The sequence below is a fragment of the Schistocerca americana genome, chromosome 11 (genome assembly GCF_021461395.2).
Source record: "Schistocerca americana isolate TAMUIC-IGC-003095 chromosome 11, iqSchAmer2.1, whole genome shotgun sequence".
Classification (NCBI taxonomy): Eukaryota; Metazoa; Arthropoda; class Insecta; order Orthoptera; family Acrididae; genus Schistocerca; species Schistocerca americana.
Window position 1 is genome coordinate 122,849,911 of NC_060129.1, and position 22,036 is coordinate 122,871,946.

A 22,036-nucleotide genomic window follows, 5' to 3' on the forward strand; every position below is an offset into this window, starting at 1 on the left:
CACGATGTCACCCAGCGACATTTTCCGGCAACAATTACAGTAATGTATATGCTTACCACTGTCCGCTTCTTTTATTTGCTGAACAACACTCACACGGTAAAGTTTCATTTTTAAGCCATGAAGGATGCGTTGACAAGACTTGCGAGATATTCCTCATTGCTGTGATAATTGTCGTGTTGACTTGTAGGAACTTCTTTCAATGTGTGCCATCACATTTGTCATAACTTCAGGTGCACGTAGTCGGTGCCCTAATTCTCTTTGAATTACAAACATTGCCTGTCCAACGCCACTTTCTCACTAGATCCTGAATCGTTGATTTTGCAGGAATATTACTCTCAGGAAACTTTTCATGAAAAGTGTCACGAACAACTTTAATGGATTCAGACCGCACATATTCTTCAACAAGAAACACACGTTCTTCAATGGAGAAAGACATGACAATGAAGTACACGGTTTACAATGACAACTTTCCGTATGAACTACTCACACGCTACTGCTGTTGGAAGGTGGCAAAGAAATTGACAAGCCAGTAATGCTACTCACACTCATTCACATTCCAGTTCAGGCTGGTTTTGTGTGTGCCACTCTGTATCACAAAAGATTTCATAAATATATCTCCTGCTACTTTGTAAGCTATTGTTAGGGTAAGAGATCAATTACAATTATTGACTGACTGAGCTTAAACCACATAACATTATATAAAATAACATTTGTAAGGGGAAAAAGCCATTGAATATCAGAAAATAACTGGTTTTGTAATGAATAATTGAGTTGTAGATGTTAAGCAGCAATTTCATTACAGTTGCTACATTTGCAATTAAATATTTTTGTTCTTACTTGGGGTATGAATTTTTCATTTTTAAAATCATTAATGTCATCGAAATCAGCTGTTGATTAATTAACTTATCTACAAGTGACAGCTATACACTTATAGTTTACATATTAGACATACAGAAAGATGAGAGACACTGTACTAGAATTTATCTCATCAAAACTTATTTTTGTCAACATGACAAAAGCCTGGTCAGCCAAAGTATTCCATTTAATGTGTATAGGTAATCCTACAAACAGAACTGAGTTGGCAGAACATTGCCTCAAAGCAGATGTATGCTCAGACTTTTTTTTTATTCACCCTCTCTTACCACCACAATCTTCTAATGACCGACCAAGAAGCTGTGAAAGGCGTTGTGTGCTACACACATTAGATGCTTTATTTGCATGGTGTCTGTATACATTTTTCGGGAACTTCATCACAATATGTTAACACGTCAGTGAAGTGGTTGCCATGGCAACAAATGTGAGTAGTTTTATTTCTCTCAATCACTTTAGCCAATCAGACACGACTGTGGGGCCACGAGGTATCCTGTTAAATCATTATTCTAATCACTATGTAAGGTTTTTCAAATTATCTTACAGATCTGCAACAAACTTTATACACAATTTAAAACCTTTATGAAACTTTTTCTCACTCTCATTCTTAACATCACATATTGAAAAGTTAACTCATTTCTGAAAGTTTTTCCAAACTGCCCAGTAGAGGATTCAAATGGCTTATTCCTCATCACAAAATACGAATGAGCTGCCCAATGGGTTGACTTCTTTGGAGAAACCTTAACCCATAAAGTACCAGTGTCCTATTTTGAGGACAGCACATTTATTTATAAATACACAATAAATTATTAATTTGCGACTATTACTGTTCTACGTCATTTGCTGATGCTTTTTATAACAAATATATGCTTACAGGAAATTAAAAGCAATAAATCCTACCCTTAATTGATTACTGAATACTAAGGCACACTTTTGTTATAACAGGTATTTACTTTATTGACAATTTAGTAATATTTTAAATATGTGGCCAAGATCTTTTTGTGACTATTTATAGTCAACAATGTGTCAAACTAGTTGCATTGTTAGCTCAATTGGAGTTATATTCATTGTTTTCCATTGTTATAAAATTTGGTGTACTCAAAATAGGACACTCGGACTTTGTGTTATCAGTTCAGTTATTTGTATTGCTGCATGTTAGAATATGAAACTCTGCTACTGCTGACGTATTTTCTTTTTAGAACGTGGTAATTTTACCAGATTTTGTTGCTGAAGTAAGTAACGACCCATCTTTTATCTATACGTATATTACAGGATACGAAGTTACTTTGAAATTTACAGCGTATTTTGTAAGTATATTTATGAGTATGTTACCCATTAGTAAATAATACAGTTCAAGATGGACAGAGGTATTTACACATTCCCTTTTCTGTAGTTTGTGCTAATGTATTATTCTTTCATTTCACTTTATTTTATTACATTTTATTTCATTTAATTTTATATAGATTATAATGGCCTTCAGAGAAGATAGATACCTCACTAACGAAGAAATAGAAAAAATAAAAAATAGTGACACATTCTATAATGCGGTGTCAGATGATCAGGACCATATTGATATCACCGTATCTCCTACTGAAGTAAACTGTATGACCGACGAAGAAGGTCCTGACGATGTTACTGGAAATGTGGATGTCTCAGATGTGCCAGGGGCTATTGATTTACATTTTGTTGCATCAGAGAATAACAGAGAAACTGTATGTAAAACTTCACTGCCAAGTACATTTCATGTTTCCAGAAGTAGATCGAAGAGGAGACGTCTTACTGATGAGAAAAGCAATTGGAAAACGACACCTCCAGTTTATACAAAGCTGTCTCAAACTAGTGAGCATGATATAAGCACAAAGGGAGAGGAATTTAAGGAACAACTTTCTTCCTTGACTCCAAAGGAGATGTTTGAAGAACTGATGAACGAAAACATATGAATGTTCATAGTGAAAGAAACTGTGAGATATACAGTAAATATGAAGAATATGCAGGATTTTATCCTCACAGTTGAAGAAGTTAAGGTCTTTGTCAGATTTCTTCTTTTTGCTGACTACCATAAGCTCCCTGCTGAGAAGCTATACTGGTCTGAAAATGAAGATATTGACATACCAATTATAAAGACAGCTGTGTCAAGGAATTATGTCAGAAGTTGAAAACATTGCTTCATTTTCAAGATAATGACTTAGCCAATGAAAACAAACACGATTGCGGATTCAAAATTAGACCTCTCTTGAAAATGATAAATGAATCTTTTCAAAAATTTGAAATATTTGAGGAAAATTTGTCAATTGACGAAACAATAGTCAAATACTATGGACAAAGTGGGCTGAAACAGTTTATCCGAGGCAAGCCTATTAGATTTGGCTACAAGTTGTGGTCTCTTTGTGGAGCAAGTGGCTACTATTTCAAATTTGATTTATACTGTGGAAAGGATCCAGAAGATACTGCAAGGGATGACCTACTATTGGGATGAAGAGTAGTCCTAAACATGCTGGACTGCATTGAAAAACCCGAGAATCATTGTGTCTACTTTGACAATTTCTTCACTAGTAGAGATCTTCTGATTCATCTGAGAAATTTGGGTTTTCGAGCAACTGGGACTGTCAGAGAATGGAGTTGGTGACTGTCCACTACTGAGCAGCAATGAACTGAAAAGAGACAGTTCGAGGAAACTATGACTACCAGTTCGACAGGAATGGTGAAGCACAACAACAGATGCTTTACAATTGGTACAAATTTTGACAAAGTTGAACCTTTGGGAGCAGCTACGTGGTACAGCAGACAAGCAAGTAAGAAGACACAAGTGCAACAACCTGCCGTTTTGAAGTCGTATAACACGTACATGGGAGGTGTTGACCATCATGACTGGTTAGTTGGAAAATATGCGACAGTAATTAGAGGGAAAAAATGGTACTGGGTCCTATTGACACGAATGCTGGAAATGGCCCTCGTAAATGCCTGGCTCTTCTACAGACTAGTACATGGGAAAAATGCACTGGATTTACTGGATTTCAGATGTGCTGTTACAGTTACATACCTGAAATTGGATGCTGGGAGACTGAATATTGGACGTCCAATGGAATACCAATCAAGTCAGTTGAGGTTGATACCAGATGTGAGGTTTGATGGAATTGGTCATATGATTGACAAAAGAAGCATGCACAGAAGATGTGTAAGAGCTAAATGCAATGGGAAGCCAATAACATTTTGTGTTAAAGGCTGTGTAACACTGTGTGTGAAGTGTTTTGTACCATTTCACAAGAAATAAATAGTTAAGACTTGAATACACTTTAGTATGCTACACGATACTGTTAGATCCCAGCTTCCTATTTTGAGGACGGCCATTATATGAGCATGTGTAAATATTCTTTGGCTATTTTTCTACTTATTGTGGTTCATACACTATGTACATTATAATTAAGGAATAAAAATTCAATTGCTAAATAAAATATTTTGGGACTTAATGGGTTAAAACAGACCAAGCCAATCAATGCTTACAACTTTTAAAATGGCCCACAAATGTACGACATAATGGTAAAAACAGGTGATACCACAGGAGCAGACTTGTGCAGCAATCAAGACACTTAAAAACAATGAAGCAGCTTACCTGCATGAAATCTCAGCCAGTATTCTAAAATATAAGAGATCTGAACTTTATTCAGTACCTTGCTAAAATGTGCAACATACACGATGATTATTATTAAAAACTTTTAAAAGCCTCTGAAGCAATATAGATAAAGCTGAAACAAGTAATTTAATACAAGACACATGGGTCGCATATGTCAGTTAATACCCCAATAATGGGTGACAAGTATTGGACATGAGCCGCCACCACATGACGTACCACGCTGCACGTGATCATCCTGACCCAAGTCAAAGTACTCATGTTGGTATGGCTCAGGGCCTACGTGTACAAATTGATGCGGGGAGCTCAAGTTCGAGTCTCGTGTCTCAAAGCAGTATTTCTTTCACTGCATGACACAGTTGTGTGTTCACACTGAGGTAAGATTGATTATTTTATTTGTCAGTCTTGCCGTCTCTCCTGGTTTATTGCAAAATACGGAACAACCCTACTATATTGAGTCACAAGTAAATGAGTACAAACTGCTGGATCACATTGTTAACAGTAAATGACCAGTTTTTCTTACCAAATAGTGTCTGTAAACACAACAAGAAGGGACAGAAGGAAAGCAAAACAAAATAAGAACAGCTTTTACTCAGTTACAGCGAGGACAATAATTTTTTAAGTTCTATGTTGACAACAGATTACGTTTACATACGATGTTTGAAATTTGCAATGCTTGCTTGTCTGAAAGCATTGCATTACTCAACCATCCCTTCACAGCCAAGACCAACTGTTGCACATCAAATGTTCAACATTTCTCATCTACTTTTGGAGTATTTCCCCGATATTTGCAGCCCCATGAGTATTAAACTACATGACTGGCCTCAGTGTCATCCAAGTCGCTTCGGGAGGTTTTTTTAACATTAATCAGAACCAAATTGTATTTTGCCAAACAAAGCACGTTCTAGAAGTTTGCAGGTGTGGCATCATTGTTCAACTACCAACCAAAGGAAATCTAACAACATATACAAATTGGAGGGGTGTCACACTGCTCAATGCTAGCAAAATAGAATACTTCATAGAATTCGACTGGTCACTGCACATAAACTTCAGCAGTTTTAAAAAAGCATTTCATGGTGAACACCAAGAATAATTGTGAAATACTGTAAGCCTACATGAAATTCCTGAACATCTTATTAATGTTTTCAGAAACCAGTATCGGTTCTCGCAAGTGTCTGTATTCCACAGGCGTTCATTGGGTAAATGCTGCTTTATTTGCAGTTCGGTCTGACAGCGACTGATGGCACGTGCAGGCCCAGCAAAACATGAAGATAAAGACAGAAAGAGCACGTGTTTTGACAGGAATTTCTCGCATGCTTTTGTACGGGGATTAGTGTGACATCCGGTCTGTCAGTCGTAGGGCCCGAGCAGACAGCTGCGCGTGGCACGATAGATGGTGGATGCTTCGTGACCGAACGGTTCTTAACAGCATAATTATGTGTAATGGGTGTTTCATGACTGTATTCCTTGTGTAATCAGAATAAAAAAGTGATGAATTTAATTACTTATTTACAAGACCTGCATTTTCCCAACCAGTAGAGAATGGTGTGTAAGAGAGATCCAACCCCTGCAAATTGAATTTTTTTTTATAAACAAACAATATACCCTCTGCTATGTAAATGAATTTCCTGTCACGAGATCCTTCCTCTCCAGTACAGAGCCGCCAATTTCCAGGTGAGGAGGAGTTGAGCATTTAGCAGAGGGGGGGTTAATAAGTGATCAATTTAATTAAGCAGTCAATCCAATTGATGAGAGTGTGAGGGGGCTATTCGACTAATTCAGGCCTGAAGATGTGATGTACTTGTATCACTGATGGGAAGGGGGGATAGGAGGTTTCCAGGGGGTTGGGGGGGGGGATGGGGAGGGATGGAGGAACAATAGGTTAAGCACCTGTTAATGAAAAGAAAGGATCATCGCCATGGGGTCATAACCTGTCAATCAAAAGTGAACTATAGGTTTGCCCGAGCGCATACTTGCCCCATATGTAGGCAACCTGCACTAACAAATTGTCTTCGCGCTTTCTTTGCCCTAGGGGCACAAATTATGTTTCAGAGCAATTTGTTTGTGTAGGTTGCCTACATCAGGTTCAAGTACGCATTCATGGGGAAAGCTATTGTTCTCTTTTGATTGACAGGTTATGACTCCCTGAAGATAATCTTTCCTTTTGATTGGCAGGTCTTTAACCTATTGTTTCACCCCATTCCCCCTACCAACCCTCAGGAATCCTCTAACACTCCCGCACCCCCTCACTGATACAGGTACACTTTCAGGCCTGTTATTTGAATAGCCCCCTCTTACTCTCATTAATTTGGGTGACTACTTATTTCAATTCCTCAACTCAATAACCCCTCCCCCTCTAGTAAATCCCCCCTAACCCACCCCTTCCCTACCTGGAAATTGGTGGCTCTGTAGTGGAGAGGAAGGAACAGAAGATGGGAACACCCATTTCTTTCATATTCCGACAGGCACCAAACAAGCATGCATCCTATGCAATTGCAGCCTTTCTCGACGTGTTCCACTAATGAATTCTTCTCGGGTTATAAGCTGAGTGGTCACGTCACCTTGTAGCAACATTTCAGTGAGTTTCGTACCCATCACTTTTTGGCAAAGATGACGGGTACAAAACTCAATGAAACACTGCGACAAGACGACGTCACCACTCGGCTGTTAACCCGAGAAGAATTCATCACAAGCATTCATTCTGTCACCATTCCTTTCTATACAAGTCATAGATTTCGTAATGAACAAAACTATGAAAAAATCCAACACAGGCATACATCTGAATGAGCAAACTAGTCATAAGCCAGTATTACAAGACACACCTAACATATAAATCAGCACCCCAAGCGACAAGTGTAGCACTGTTGACTGGTTCACTTCTACCGATTGTGTGATTTACCTACCGTGGATGCCTACCCTAGTGCCCCAAAAGAACATATTCGGAACTGCAGTCTTTTTTATGTTGCCGAGTATGCAAATTTATCGTTTCTTAGAACTGATACTACTCATTAAATCTTCTGAGCGATCTAGGTTCATATTTATTAAGCAGCACTAGAATGAAATTACGTCACGGTTATAAAGAATTGTGCACTAAACCGTGCTGTTGGTGGTGCAAGAAAATTATTATTAACTATGTTTACTTTCGCTTTTGTTTCACAGTGTTTTAGACATGGACGACAGTATTATTTAAGCTACATTTGCAGTGACATAGCTTCTCCAGTAGTTAGGACAGAACGGTGACGTAATGCCAGGGGCAGGGTTTGGGTTCGACCTTGGCTGCAAAGAAGGGCTTAAAGCAGGGAGGGACCTAGACTCCCTGTTAATGGAAGAGTTGAGGCCCCAAGATCATCTGGAATTCAGGAATTTAGCCAGGATGGATGCGTCCTGTTTTGACAAACTGTTGTCCATGCTACACGATGGGATTTGTGTGTGTGACACTGTGATGAGGGAAGCTATTTCACCTAGTCGGAGGTAAGAATCGGACCATTTAACTTGTGTTTTATGATTTGACCATCACATATCACAGACAGCCTCCATTATGCCCTACTATGTTTCGGGTTGATTGTCACACTTCGATTCCTGGCAAACTAGGGTATCATTAAGAGCCTATCTTTCAGTCATAGAATTTCACAGCCAAGCATTTCAAAAAATTATTGTGCAGGTGTTTGCTGTAATTTGCAACAAACTGAAAGATAAATACTTGAAGGTTACTTACTGTTATTTTACGAGTGTGGAACACCTAGCGTGGCGCTAAGAAGCTAATTTTGTCTAAATTGTTAACAGACCCCAACAACACAAGCATAAGGGAATCAAATTTGGAAAAAAAAAAAATTATAGCTTGTGGCAGTTTCCAAGCCGTGCTGGTAAGCCACAAAATTGAGCTATGTACCATTGAGAACCTGGCATTCCCAAAGTGAATATAAATGTATAAAAAAGAAACTGTATCTTAAATATCCTTCACCAGTAGGACTCTTCAGCAGTTTATTGCAATTGACAACAAAAATGTGAACATTATTAAATATATGTACAAATTCTCTCTTCGATTGCAATGGACAGGAAGTATGTTGGGTTTGTCCCTCCACAATCTGCTGGCTTGACATATTACAACTAAAAACAGTTTCACACCCTTGTTTTTCTGGCTGTTGTAGATGCTAGGTATAGACAGGTTCACTCTTGTTGGCAATGGCAGGGTAAGTGATTTGGGGAGGGGGGGGGGGGGGGGAAGCGGGGGGGGGGGGGTGGAAACTATGCCAACAGCCAGATTAGTTCTGCACTGCGTGAAAACTGGCTGAAGATACCCTAGGAAAAAATACTTCCAGGCAGCAACATAAAAAGTGCCACATGTTATACTGACACAGGACTGTCTCTCTGTTACCACACCAAACACGCACGCACGCAGTCTCTGGCAACTGAAGCTACTACACTCCTGGAAATTGAAATAAGAACACCGTGAATTCATTGTCCCAGGAAGGGGAAACTTTATTGACACATTCCTGGGGTCAGATACATCACATGATCACACTGACAGACCCACAGGCACATAGACACAGGCAACAGAGCATGCACAATGTCGGCACCAGTACAGTGTATATCCACCTTTCGCAGCAATGCAGGCTGCTATTCTCCCATGGAGACGATCGTAGAGATGCTGGAGGTAGTCCTGTGGAACGGCTTGCCATGCCATTTCCACCTGGCGCCTCAGTTGGACCAGCGTTCGTGCTGGACGTGCAGACCGCGTGAGACGACGCTTCATCCAGTCCCAAACATGCTCAATGGGGGACAGATCCGGAGATCTTGCTGGCCAGGGTAGTTGACTTACACCTTCTAGAGCACGTTGGGTGGCACGGGATACATGCGGACGTGTATTGTCCTGTTGGAACAGCAAGTTCCCTTGCCGGTCTAGGAATGGTAGAACGATGGGTTCGATGACGGTTTGGATGTACCGTGCACTATTCAGTGTCCCCTCGACGATCACCAGTGGTGTACGGCCAGTGTAGGAGATCGCTCCCCACACCATGATGCCGGGTGTTGCCCCTGTGTGCCTCGGTCGTATGCAGTCCTGATTGTGGCGCTCACCTGCACGGCGCCAAACACGCATACGACCATCATTGGCACCAAGGCAGAAGCGACTCTCATCGCTGAAGACGACACGTCTCCATTCGTCCCTCCATTCACGCCTGTCGTGACACCACTGGAGGCGGGCTGCACGATGTTGGGGCGTGAGCGGAAGACAGCCTAACGGTGTGCGGGACCGTAGCCCAGCTTCATGGAGACGGTTGCGAATGGTCCTCGCCGATACCCCAGGAGCAACAGTGTCTCTAATTTGCTGGGAAGTGGCGGTGCGGTCCCCTACGGCACTGCGTGGGATCCTACGGTCTTGGCGTGCATCCGTGCGTCGCTGCGGTCTGGTCCCAGGTCGACGGGCACGTGCACCTTCCGCCGACCACTGACGACAACATCGATGTACTGTGGAGACCTCACGCCCCACGTGTTGAGCAATTCGGCGGTACGTCCACCCGGCCTCCCGCATGCCCACTATACGCCCTCGCTCAAAGTCCGTCAACTGCACATACGGTTCACGTCCACGTTGTCGCGGCATGCTACCATTGTTAAAGACTGCGATGGAGCTCCGTATGCCACGGCAAACTGGCTGACACTGACGGCGGCGGTGCACAAATGCTGCGACGGCCAACACCGCGGTTCCTGGTGTGTCCGCTGTGCCGTGCGTGTGATCATTGCTTGTACAGCCCTCTCGCAGTGTCCGGAGCAAGTATGGTGGGTCTGACACACCGGTGTCAATGTGTTCTTTTTTCCATTTCCAGGAGTGTATATGGTGAGTGGCAACTTTCCTTTCGTAATATTGTTACATTCCATCCTGGATTTTCCATTGTTTGATTGTTGTACAGTTATTTAATTGATGCTGCAGATAGCACTTATCTGGCAAGTACTGATGTCCAAGACACAGATCTGTATACCATAGGAAATGGGTCTTGGTGGTGTAACAAATCTCTCGCAAGCTTACTGCAACAGGACGGAAACAGGACACTATCACGTGCCACAGAAGTGAGTGAGAATCCTGTGAATATTTCAATCCTGTAGGGTATGTATCCTGGCAGTGGGAAGCTATAAAGAAGCACAATTTTTAATTTTCAATCTTTTATTTAAAAATTAACAATCAGTAACTTTCTGAATTGCACCCATGATAAGGCACTTTGTCTCTGCCTTCAATTTTCTATTTTTAGTTGTAATCACCTCAGCTGCAACATATTGGCCCAACTCCTCATCCTCATTGCTCCCATTCATTGCTGTTTGTATGTCTCGCAGCACTGACAATGTGCTGCTTACCAGGACATCTTTGGCCAGCTTCTTAAAATTGGCATAGTGCTCCACTTTGAATAATTCTGGTGAGCACTGAGGGGTAGATGGCGAACTGTTCTCAACTGCACACCCCACTGTAAATGTCTTGTGAGTACTAGAAAAAAAAAAAGGAATTTATGAAATATTGCACTGTAAACATGTTATAACATTACAATTAAAATTGATTGTGCCAAATACACTAGACTGTATAAAATTATTGGTGTAAATAACATGTATGAAACCTGAATGTTAGAACAACTGATTTGCTGCAATAAATTTATACAATAATATGGAAAGGTCAGTGTTGAATCCCTTTCTTATTTTCTATAAAGAAAAACACTAAAGAAGTCTGTGATATAAATCAACATTAGGGTGAGGCAGTGGGCAAACTAACAAAGCAAAACTCTACTGACAATCATTTGAAATACTCCTCGTGAGAAAACTCTCTTTCTCTCAACAAATGAATCTGAACTAGTAAAAATACATCGATTAAAAAACAAAAATACTGACAGATGAGATGTTGTATCTACTCAACTGCAGTGGGTGGTAAAGCCTCTAACTTTTTTAATAAATTTAGCCATGGATGGAAGATTATTCCAGACATGTTTAAGAAAGAGTAAGGTGATCCCCATTTCCAAAGTGCAGCAAGAAAGATCCAGGAAATTACCGAACAACAACTACTACACCTGTCTCATCTAAAATAATAGAACGTGCAATTAAAAACAATAGTAAATTGTAAAGAAAAAATGCCACACTCTGATGCCTAGCACAGATTTAGTACAGGTAGATCCAGCAGTACAGCAACAGCTGAATTTATACTGTATTCAACTATGGCACTAGATGGACAAAAGAAAGTTTGTGGTATGTTTCTAGACTTTTCAAAAGCTTCTGATTGTGTATGTATTTACATAAAAAGTCACCATGCTGCATTGTTAAACAGTAATATCCGGAACTATAACAAAATTTAAAAAAAAACATACTGAAGGAAATTGGGTCAACTTAACTGACGAAGAGCCTGTAAAAGCAAAATGCCTTCTATGCAACTGTTTGCCAAACAACATAAAGATAATAGAAAACATGTCCACTTTCATATTAAAAAATAAACTAAAATGTCACTTATTTAAAATTTTACGTACAGCGTACCTTGAAGCAAAAAATTAATGTAATGTTTCATATGTAACTTTTCAAATATGTAAAAAAACTTTCAGGAAGCATGAAGTGATTTAAATCTTTGGTAATTATGTACGTATTTCAGAGGCTATTTTCGAAGATATAAGCACATAGGTAAATATTTTTTAAATTTCTAATGTCAAATATCACTGTGACAGGACTTGAAAAAAATGGGAATTCTGAGAGAAAATCGAAGCAGAAGATATGATGTGTTGCCATAGCAATCAGGAATAACAAGACAAGAGAACTGTTTCATGTAAATGGATTAAGTCCAAAAATTAAATAAAAAATGGTGTGACTGTAACACAGTGAAAGATGTACGAAAGTAATAATGTTAAAAGAATGAAAAGATGACCTCGATGTATTAGACTAAGAAGAGATGCAACGAGAATAATTCAACTAAGAAGATACGGTGTGGGGAATATCCAGCTCCCACACGCACTGCAGGGATGCAGATGCAGAGACAACATCCGACATCACTGGCACCAGTTGCTGCTAACCGGTGCTGATTCTACATATATTCTTATAATAAATAAGATAGTGACATATGTGTATAGAATTAATGTAAGGGTAGAGAGACTAACAGTTGATGATAGAGCTAACAAGAAGATATTTGAAGACCAAGGTGCATTAGAGAGAGTGCATATTGCGTGCAGCAACAAGTTGGGGGCATTTAGTTTGAAACCGGAACATTCATCTGGCGTTCCTTGGCGGAAATATACCAGGAAAAATAGGTTTAAATTTGTCACATACTGTAAACCAGAACAAAGTGCAGATATTAATAAGGTTAAGGGATGGCCTGATTTAGAAACCATGTGTAAATGTAAAAACAAGTTATTTCAAGGTACTAATCCGTTCTATATTGGTCTCCAAATTGCTGGTGACGAACCTGAAAAAAATGATAATGTACAGAGTGAAGTAAAATATGTTACCTATGTAGTACGTAATAGAGTATATATGACCTTCTGTAAAAGAAAAGGAACAGTTATGTTCTAAATAAAAATTGTATTTTACAGCAAATGTCTGCGTTGGAATTCTTTTATCAAAATTGGGAACATATAAGGAACTACCCGGACGAACTGCGATCGGCATTCCTTGTACCTACCACACAACAACGGATCGACGAACTTGCAATTACATTCTATGGGAACAAGATAAACTATTCTGCAGCTGTAATTGTTTTAGAAGAGTTATGGTTTTATAAGCCTAATTTACAACAATTAATACAACAGTTTAGAGAAGCGTATAGGGAATACGTGTTTATGCCTAACGGTATACGATGTGCCAATCTGTATTATGACTTCAGACAGGGCAGGTACAGACCTCTGTGGTATACATATTAGATCCACAATAGTTAGCTTACAGCCCTTCTTAGACAGGGATGCAGGCGCAGAGACAACATCCGACATCACCGGCACCAGTTGCTGCTAACCGGCGCAGATTCTACATCCGCACACCGATGCAGACACGAAAACCAGCAACCGATGCCACCGGCACCAGTTATTGTTCACCAGTGCCGATTCCACACCTGCTCATCGATGCAGCCTGAACTCACACCGGGTGAGGGGAAAATAATAATTGTTCGAGTACAAAGTCGAAGAAACTGGTCACTAGACTGTAGTAGTGTAGCTACAATGCTTAGAGTTAATTCGTTAAATGATCACTAGATCAAGAACTAAGACAAATATGGATAATACACAGAATTCGGGAAACTTCAGAACCAGCCATAGCAATTAAAGTGAGTGAGGTGGTGCCAGACTGGTCTGAATTAGTGAATTTGATTAAAACTAAGTGATAAAATAGATGACCAAAGTGCAGATTCAGCAGCTTCAAGAAACAAACTGACTGCTCAAAATACTTCTTTAAGAAAGGAACTAAAAACTTTAAATGCTCGAAGTCTTAATTTAGACTCAGTAAATACTCAAATGATAAAATAGATGACCAGGGTGCTTCCTTGAGAAATGAAGTAAGTGCAACTTCAAGTGAAAAACTCACTGCACAGAGCGCTAATTTAAGTAGAGAAATAGACACAGTGATGAAATCACTAAATTCTAAAGTGGGATTTTGAATGAAAAACTAGACTTAATAAACGCAATGGATTCTAAATTGAAGGATCAGTATGAAACTTTAAATATTCAGATGACAAATATAGGTTTGTTGAACATCAGAGTAGACACTCAAAGCAAAGAATCTAGTAATCGATTCCTTAGACTGATCTACACTCTCTTTCGAAGTACTTAAACCTTGTCTTACATTGTACACGAATTTTAAAGATTCTAAAATTTCAATAGGTTTTGATTCTACATTATTACATTTGGCATCAAATTCAGTTTCTAAAGCAGCCATGATTCTTTAGAATCTTTAAAAGTCGTGTACAATGTAAGACAAGGTTTAAGTACTTCGAAAGAGAGTGTAGATCAGTCTAAGGAATTAATGTCTATTATTCAATCGCAAATTACAGGTGTCAGTATACGAGTTGTCAGTACATGAGTAAATAATGCACGATGGAATTTCAAAGCGAATACATCCAGCTTTGTTATTAAAAGTGTATGTAGCTTGGAGGAACCATTTGAAGAAATGATAGATTGAGGAGTTGCCACAAGAGTAACCTCCGGAAACATTTCGACTATTGCTTCTTCCAAACTTAGTAATACCAGCAAGGATATAGGTGACTTGTGGAAAGGATTCAAATTTATCCAGTATAGAGTAGAAAATGGAATAACTTCACCTGATGTTGTGTTACCTAGTAAAGTGGTGATTGTTTTGCAGTGGGGACACTCCCACACAAAATTCAGCGAGAATTACTGGTTTGCACTTGCTCAAGTGAAGTTAATATCAGATCCATGAGATACACAAACAATGAAACTACTGACTAGAAACCTGTCAAACAGTGAGAACCCTCACGTGTTGGAGACTTAAGGTTTGTGTACAGGAGGAAATAGGCACACATTGTTGTTTATTGTGACCGTTCTACATTGCATGTGTATATATAGGAACATATACAGGGTGGTCTATCTGAAGTTTCGGATGAGATTATCTCGAAAACTATACATCAGGTAAAAATAGGGGGTAAGACAAGTTTGTAAGCTCAAAGGGGGACATCGAATGATACTATATGTGACCTCCAGCTCCCGTCCCTTTGGGTGGGGCGGAGGACAACTTTCAGATCTTAAATGGGAACACCCATTTTTTATTGCAGATTCGAATTCTCCATAAAAAAGTAATCAAGTTTTGTCAGAAACATTTTTTAAACCATTGACAGATGGTGCTGAAATCGAGAAAAAAGTAAAATTGTGGAAGAACTCTGATTTATTTAGAATTATGCGAGGAAGACGCATCAAATCGATAAAAAATGTGCACCAGTTCTTTCGTTACGCCAAATTAAGCTATTGCTGTACAAAATGTACTGTATCCTACTTTTAGCGTTACCCAGGAACAATGACATGGACATAGTAGAATGATGTTCCCATAGGGTGCTTCATTAGTGTGAGTCGCCTTGCCCCTCAGATGTTGGAATGCTTCATTAATTTGAGTCCCCTTGCCTCTCACAATTTGGGGTGCTTAATTAATGAAATTATCCTCGAAGAAATTGTTCAAAATCATCCCCATTTGCTTCAATGCATAAAGTCAATCGTCTGCGTAAGTTGTTCACAGTTTTGAGCAGCACATACCGTGGTACGGCTACACACGCTCTTCAAATGCGTTGCTCCATATCGTTTTGCGTTGTGGGCTGTCTTTCATTAACAGTATTTTTTAAATAACCTCACAAGAAAAAAAATCAGGAGATGTTAAGTCTGGTGAATGTGGAGGCCACTGAATCGCTCCGCCGAGGCCACTGAATCGGTCCGCCGTATCCTATCGACTGACCAGGGTACCGTACAGTTACAACGTTCTGCAAATTTTTAGCATAATGGTGAGCTGCTCCGTCCTGTTGGAACCACATTTGTTGTCTAGTTTCTAAATCAACATCTTCCATTAGCTCCAACAAATAATCACAGAGAAGTTGTAAACAAGATTCCCCAGTAACATTTTGGTCAAAACAATACGGTCCTATCAAGTTACTGTTTAAAATTCCACACCAGACCATTAATAACCATTTGTGTTGATTGTCAATGGGTCTGTGTGGATTGAAAGGGGACCAATAATGACAATCACGTTGATTTAATTCGCCATTGTTTTTGAATGTTGCTTCATTGGTGAACATTACGTATCTAAAAAAAGTCATTGCCACCTCTTATTTCCAAAGCCCATTGGAAGAAATGCACGCGTATTTGCATATCTTTTTGCATTAAGGCCTCTGTGAGTGTAATATGACACACATGATATTTATGTGCCTTCAAAATCCTCAAAGCAGTTGATTTCGTTATTCTAGTTTGTCTCTGAATCGCACGACTACTCATTTCAGAATCCAGTTGAACGCAGGTGAGAATGGTAGGGTACGAGCGCAATTTTCATTGTAATCACGATGACGAGGTGGACGGTGCATGTAACCATTTCGAGCACGTCGAGTGCAATTTCGAATAATATTTTCCCTTGGATGTCACCTGTTTGGGAAACGATATGCATACAATTCTGCAGCTGCAGCTTAATTGTTATGGCATCCACCTAAAATTAACATCATATCAACAATCTCTGTAGGAGGATAGTGAACCATGTTTCGCTAAAGAATAATTTACTTTCGTCAGTTGATGTTTACGGTTCACAATCTGAAAGTTAAGTGACGTCTGATCGCATTACACCGAGCTTTATATTGAGCCATAGTTCCCAGTTTGGCCACGGTAGCGCCACAGTCAGATGAGTAATGAAATTGTGAAGAGTTCCGTAACGAGATTTTAATACCATTCTGCCTCCCGCCATCAAATACTGTGGCGGGTAGCATACATTTTGTAAAAAATAAAAAATAGCTTAATTTGGCGTAATGAAAGAATGGGTGCACATTTTGTATTGATTTCATGCGTCCTCCTCGGATTATTCTAAATAAATCTGAGTTCTTCCCAATTTTAATTTTTCTCGATTTCAGTGCCCTCTGTCAATGGTTTAAAAATGTTTCAGACATAACTTGATTACTTTTTTATGGAGAATCCGAATCTGCAATAAAAAATAGGTGTTTCCATTTAAAATTTAAAAGTTGCACCATGCCCTACTGAAGGGGGAGCGGGCTGTGGATCACGTCTAGTATCGTTTGATGTCCTGCTCTGAGCTTACGAACTTGTCTTATCCACTGTTTTTAGCATATAATTTTACTAGATAATTTTGGAGATAATCTCATCTGAAACTTCCGGTGGACCATCCTGGATATATACATATAACTAGGAGGATTCCACGTCAAGTAGATAGGGAGGCATGAGCAAGGAAAGATAGCATAAACCTGAGAGGAATCAATTGTGATAATTGTTAAAGAATGTCGAGTCGGAATATAGGTAGACATAGTATCTGTTACGAGTAAAGAAGTCTAAAGTAGAGGACAACTCCAGGGACGAAATGAATTATCAAGAAGTGACAGTGAAGTGTAAAATAGATTTTTATTTTTTTCCAGATTTTTAAGTACTTCACATGCTGGACTCTCTAGAGGTAAGACGGGTTCATAAATTATGTGGTTGTTAAACCAACTTTACTTCAGATGTATTTTATCGAGTCTAAAGCGAGACGAATCGGTTTACTTGTATACATTCGAATATTGATGTGAGAAATGGTGAATATGTTATTTGTGGAAGTTGAAATGTACCAAGACTGAACTAAAAGTATTCATCGAGTACTAAATTATTTCAAAAGTAGAGAGAGAGAGAGAGAGAGAGAGAGAGAGAGTCTTATAAATTCCTGGTAACCAGCAGTATTCTTCAAAGAAGAAGGTTTTGGAGATCAACGCAGCCGGCAATCCAGAGAAGATCGGCTATACATATCAATTAAGTCAATCTATGACAGATAGGTGTGAATTTTTGCAATCCAATTTCGCATTGCTTTTGATTGTCTTAGGCATTAGAGTATGCTACAAACAAATACATTGCTCAGCAGTTCCTATTAAAGATCATTGACATTACCTGTTCTGAAACTGATACAGGAGCGTCTCTACAAACTAGTACACACAGTGATGTATCAGATTTTTCAAAAAGTCTAGTGGATACTTCTGCACAAGAGACCACAAAAAATGTTCTCAGTCCACCGTTCTGCCTTACATGTATTTGGGGTATTTTAAGTTTATTTCATTTATTACTACCAGTGTGCTTGCATCAAAGTTTCTACTACTGTGCATTTGACATGTGAATGTTTTCACTCACAGAAATGACATGAGGAGCACACACAAAGTGGAAGCATTGTATTTGAAAGCACTAGCACATCATCACACAAATCAACAATTTCTGCACTAAGTGGACGTGTCCAAACCCTGTGAAGTATATTTTTAGTATCAGAAATTAACCGTTGATATCAATGTAGATTCCTACAATAGGATAAGCTATCTTACATAATGCAGAAAATGTGCAATGACAGAGTGACAAAAATTAGTACGCACAACAGAGATTGGGATATTTTTCAGCAGTTTTCTAGGCACTATGTGGCCTTTCAAATACGCCAACAGGTCGAACCGCCACACGCTTAGTTTATGGGTGGTCCCGCCTGAGCTACTATGCGTTTTTTCCCCCATCTTTTTGAGTTCAGCTGAATAATGCAAACATAAGGAGGCTAAGTGCGCTTTACATTCCTCATTCATTACACCAGACAACTGTTCTCACTTTTTCTCCCATTCTGGCCAAGCTTTCCTTCCTGGCGTGCTGAAATAATACAGATGTTATGGAATCAAATGAGTGTGCTACTTTCACCAATTTACGTGATATATACACACACACCTCACACACCTATCAAAAGTAAAATTATGGGCACATTAACTTGTATAAACCCAGAATGAATCATTCGTAGATCTGTAGATTGCCTTATTGTGGTACAAAATATGTTAGATCATAGCGACACCTTTCCTTGCTGTATTTTTTAATTATCACTTGAAAGCTCTTTTTATTCCATTTCATTGCTACAATAAGAAGCTATCATTAGATATAGAGCTTTCTTTCAACAGGGATACAAAAATACGCAATTTCACTACTTTCATTAATGTATTTATAAGCTACTGCTTACTGAAAAAATACCCACGATACTATGCGGAATTGTCGAATCAATCCGTGTGTTTTGACTGCTAACGAAAACAATAACTAGTAGAAAGCCCGCTCGCAAGGCTGCGTTCTGTGCACCCATGGAGTCACCGCCTCTACTGCACACACACGGACACACGACAGAATAGAACAGACGCCACCTGCGTTAACAGAACCTCTCCCACTTCAACCTGGCAGATGAACAGTCTGCTAAAATCATAGCTTCGCCTGTTTTGCTGCTAGATAGCATGTTGGCCACACCTCACTTTTACACCTTCGGTGTGTCATGTAATACAGATTTAAGGACCTGGATTTTGCTGATGACATTGTTATGTCGACAGAAACACAACCCAGTTTACAACTACTAGTTACCGAGCTGGGTGGAGCGGCCATGCCTCTAGGACTGAAAAGAAATAGTGATGAAACAAAAACAATATGCGTAGCACGTGGAAATGTACCTATTGAACTTATCATGCAACGGAAGGTACTGCAAGGTGTTGACCAATTTCCATATCTCAGCAGTCTTATTTGTAAGTAATGGGAAAGCCATATGCACATAAACAGATGGCAGCATCATTGCATACGCAAGTTATACAACAGCAGTACAACAGGGAGCTGTGATTTGTACTCAGGTGATTCATGTAAAAAGGTTTCCAACACGACTATGCTCACACGGTGGGAATTAACAGACTGTGGATGCGGAATGCTAGTCAGAGACGGATACGTGGAACATTCCATTTCGGAAATCATCAGACAATTCAATATTCCGAGATCCACAGTGTCAAGAATACCGAATTTCACGCATTACCTCTCACTACAGACAATGCAGTGGCTGACGGCCTCCATTTAACGACCAAGAGCAGTGGTGCTGCGTGGAGTTGCCAGTGCTAAGAGACATGCAACACTGCATGAAATAACCGCAGAAATCAGTGGGACTTACGACAAACACACCTGTTAGGAGAGTGCAGTGAAATCTCGTATTAATTGCTACAGCAACAGACAAACGATGCGAGTGCCTTTGCTAACAGCACGACATCGTCTGCAGCACCTCTCCTGGGCTCGTGACTAACGGTCGGATCCTAGGTGACTGGAAAATCGAGACCTGGTGAGATGAACCCCAGTTTCAGATGGTATGAGCTGACGGTAGGGTTCAAGTGTGGTGCAGATCCCACGAAGCCTCGGCCGTGTCTCCATAATGTTGTGGGCTGTGTTTACATGGAATGGACTGTAGTCCTCTGGTCCAACTCAATCAGTCGTTGACTGTAAATAGTTTTACTTCAATACTTGGAGACCACCTGCAGCCATTCATTCGTAGACTTCATTTTCCCAAACAAAGACGGAATGACAATTCGCCATGTCAATTGGTCACAATTGTTTGTGATTGGTTTGAAGAATATTCTGAACAAATCGAGTGAATGATTTGATTACCAAGATTACCCAACACGAATCTCATTGAACATTCATGTGACGGTTCTCCACAAAATCCTGCACTGGCAATACTTTCGTGAACACAGACAGCTATAGAGGCAGCTTGGCTCATTACTACTGTGGCATGCTTCTAACGATTTGTCAAGTCTGTGCCATGTCAAATTGCTGCACTATGCCGGACAAAATCAGGTTCGAGAAGATATTACGAGGAATTCCGTGACTTGTCACTTCAGTGTAGTGGAGGTGTAGATGCAGACATCACTAGCTGAACTGGGAAGGGCTTCTGCAGTCTTCCACCCAATCTGATCTATACAGGAATTAAGACTCTAGAAGCACTTATACTAAGCTGCAGGTGCACTCCTGTCTGTCATCCTAGTGACGGCCAGGCACGGGTGCGGAACCTAGGAAATGTCAACAAAATTGACACATGATTTAAGTGTTTCTCACTGATGACACTCGGGGTAAATTTTTTATATTAGCCATCGTGACCATGTTTCACAGGGTTGTCCGCACAGCCCAAACAATACCATTGCTGAATAAAGAATGACACTTGTGGGCCATGTTCTATGCCTGAAGGATGGTAGAATCCCCAAATCATCAGTGGTGTGGAAACTAACAGATGACTGCAGAAATAGGGGAAAACCTTTTATGACCTGGAAACTAATTTTTGCAAAGGATCTTCAATGTGTGGACCCAAACTGGGAAGCAGCTGTAAAGCTGGCAGTTGATCAAGTTTGCTGCAGGAAACCTGCTATCCAAAAAGCTACCAATCACCTGTAAAGTAAACACATATTTGAAGTTGTTTTATACATGGCAGTCTGATTTATTAAAGCAGGGGTAGTGAACCTTTTTTACCTACCATCCACTTTTGTATCACTGCAACGTATTCCTAGCTGCGGGAATTTCCCGCAACGTGCGAGACTGCACTCCCCACTTGCACAATGCGAACATAGCAGACCATTTGCCTAGTGTCCGGCAAAACAGTGCCACTGTGGGACACACTAGCATGCCTCAGGAAGGGTATGTCTCGCATACTGCAGCAATTTGCTTGAGGGCGCTTGTAGTGGGAAAGTCAACTGAGCAGCAGGAAAATACCAGATGACAGCTGCAGCATTTTTTTTCACATGCACGGGCATTAAGACTACGTAATTCTCCTGATCTAATTATTCACCAGAAATGTCAGCTGACTGATGCTCTGCCTCAAACAGTGAGCAACTTATCAAATTCGTGTCCAAACGGCATAATTTGTGGAACGCAGCTGACACCGGGATGAGAAACTAGATGCAAAATGAGTTAATTTGGGGAGAAATCTGAAGAAAACTGAATGAAACATGTAAGAAGAAATGTCTTTGATTATGTCCACTATAAAACATCAGTGAATTCATGTGTACTGAGCTTTAACCACCATTATAATGAGTTGGATGTTGTTACTGTGATTAGTACT

The 22,036-nt window shown here is 39.9% G+C and overlaps 1 protein-coding gene across 6 annotated transcripts in view; it reads right to left on the bottom strand.

Annotated features, from left to right (window-relative positions):
- Window positions 1-10,637: 10,637 nt before the first annotated feature.
- Window positions 10,638-22,036, bottom strand: part of LOC124554066 — a 47,533-nt gene continuing 36,134 nt past the window's right edge. For all 6 annotated transcript variants that reach the window (XR_006968225.1, XR_006968226.1, XR_006968228.1 and 3 more), the window contains one exon: window positions 10,638-10,970. Coding sequence is in view for 1 of the 6 variants with exons in the window: in XM_047128111.1 (XP_046984067.1) it covers window positions 10,667-10,970 (304 nt within the window). In the remaining 5 variants the exon portion in view is untranslated. The remainder of the gene's footprint in view (window positions 10,971-22,036) is intronic.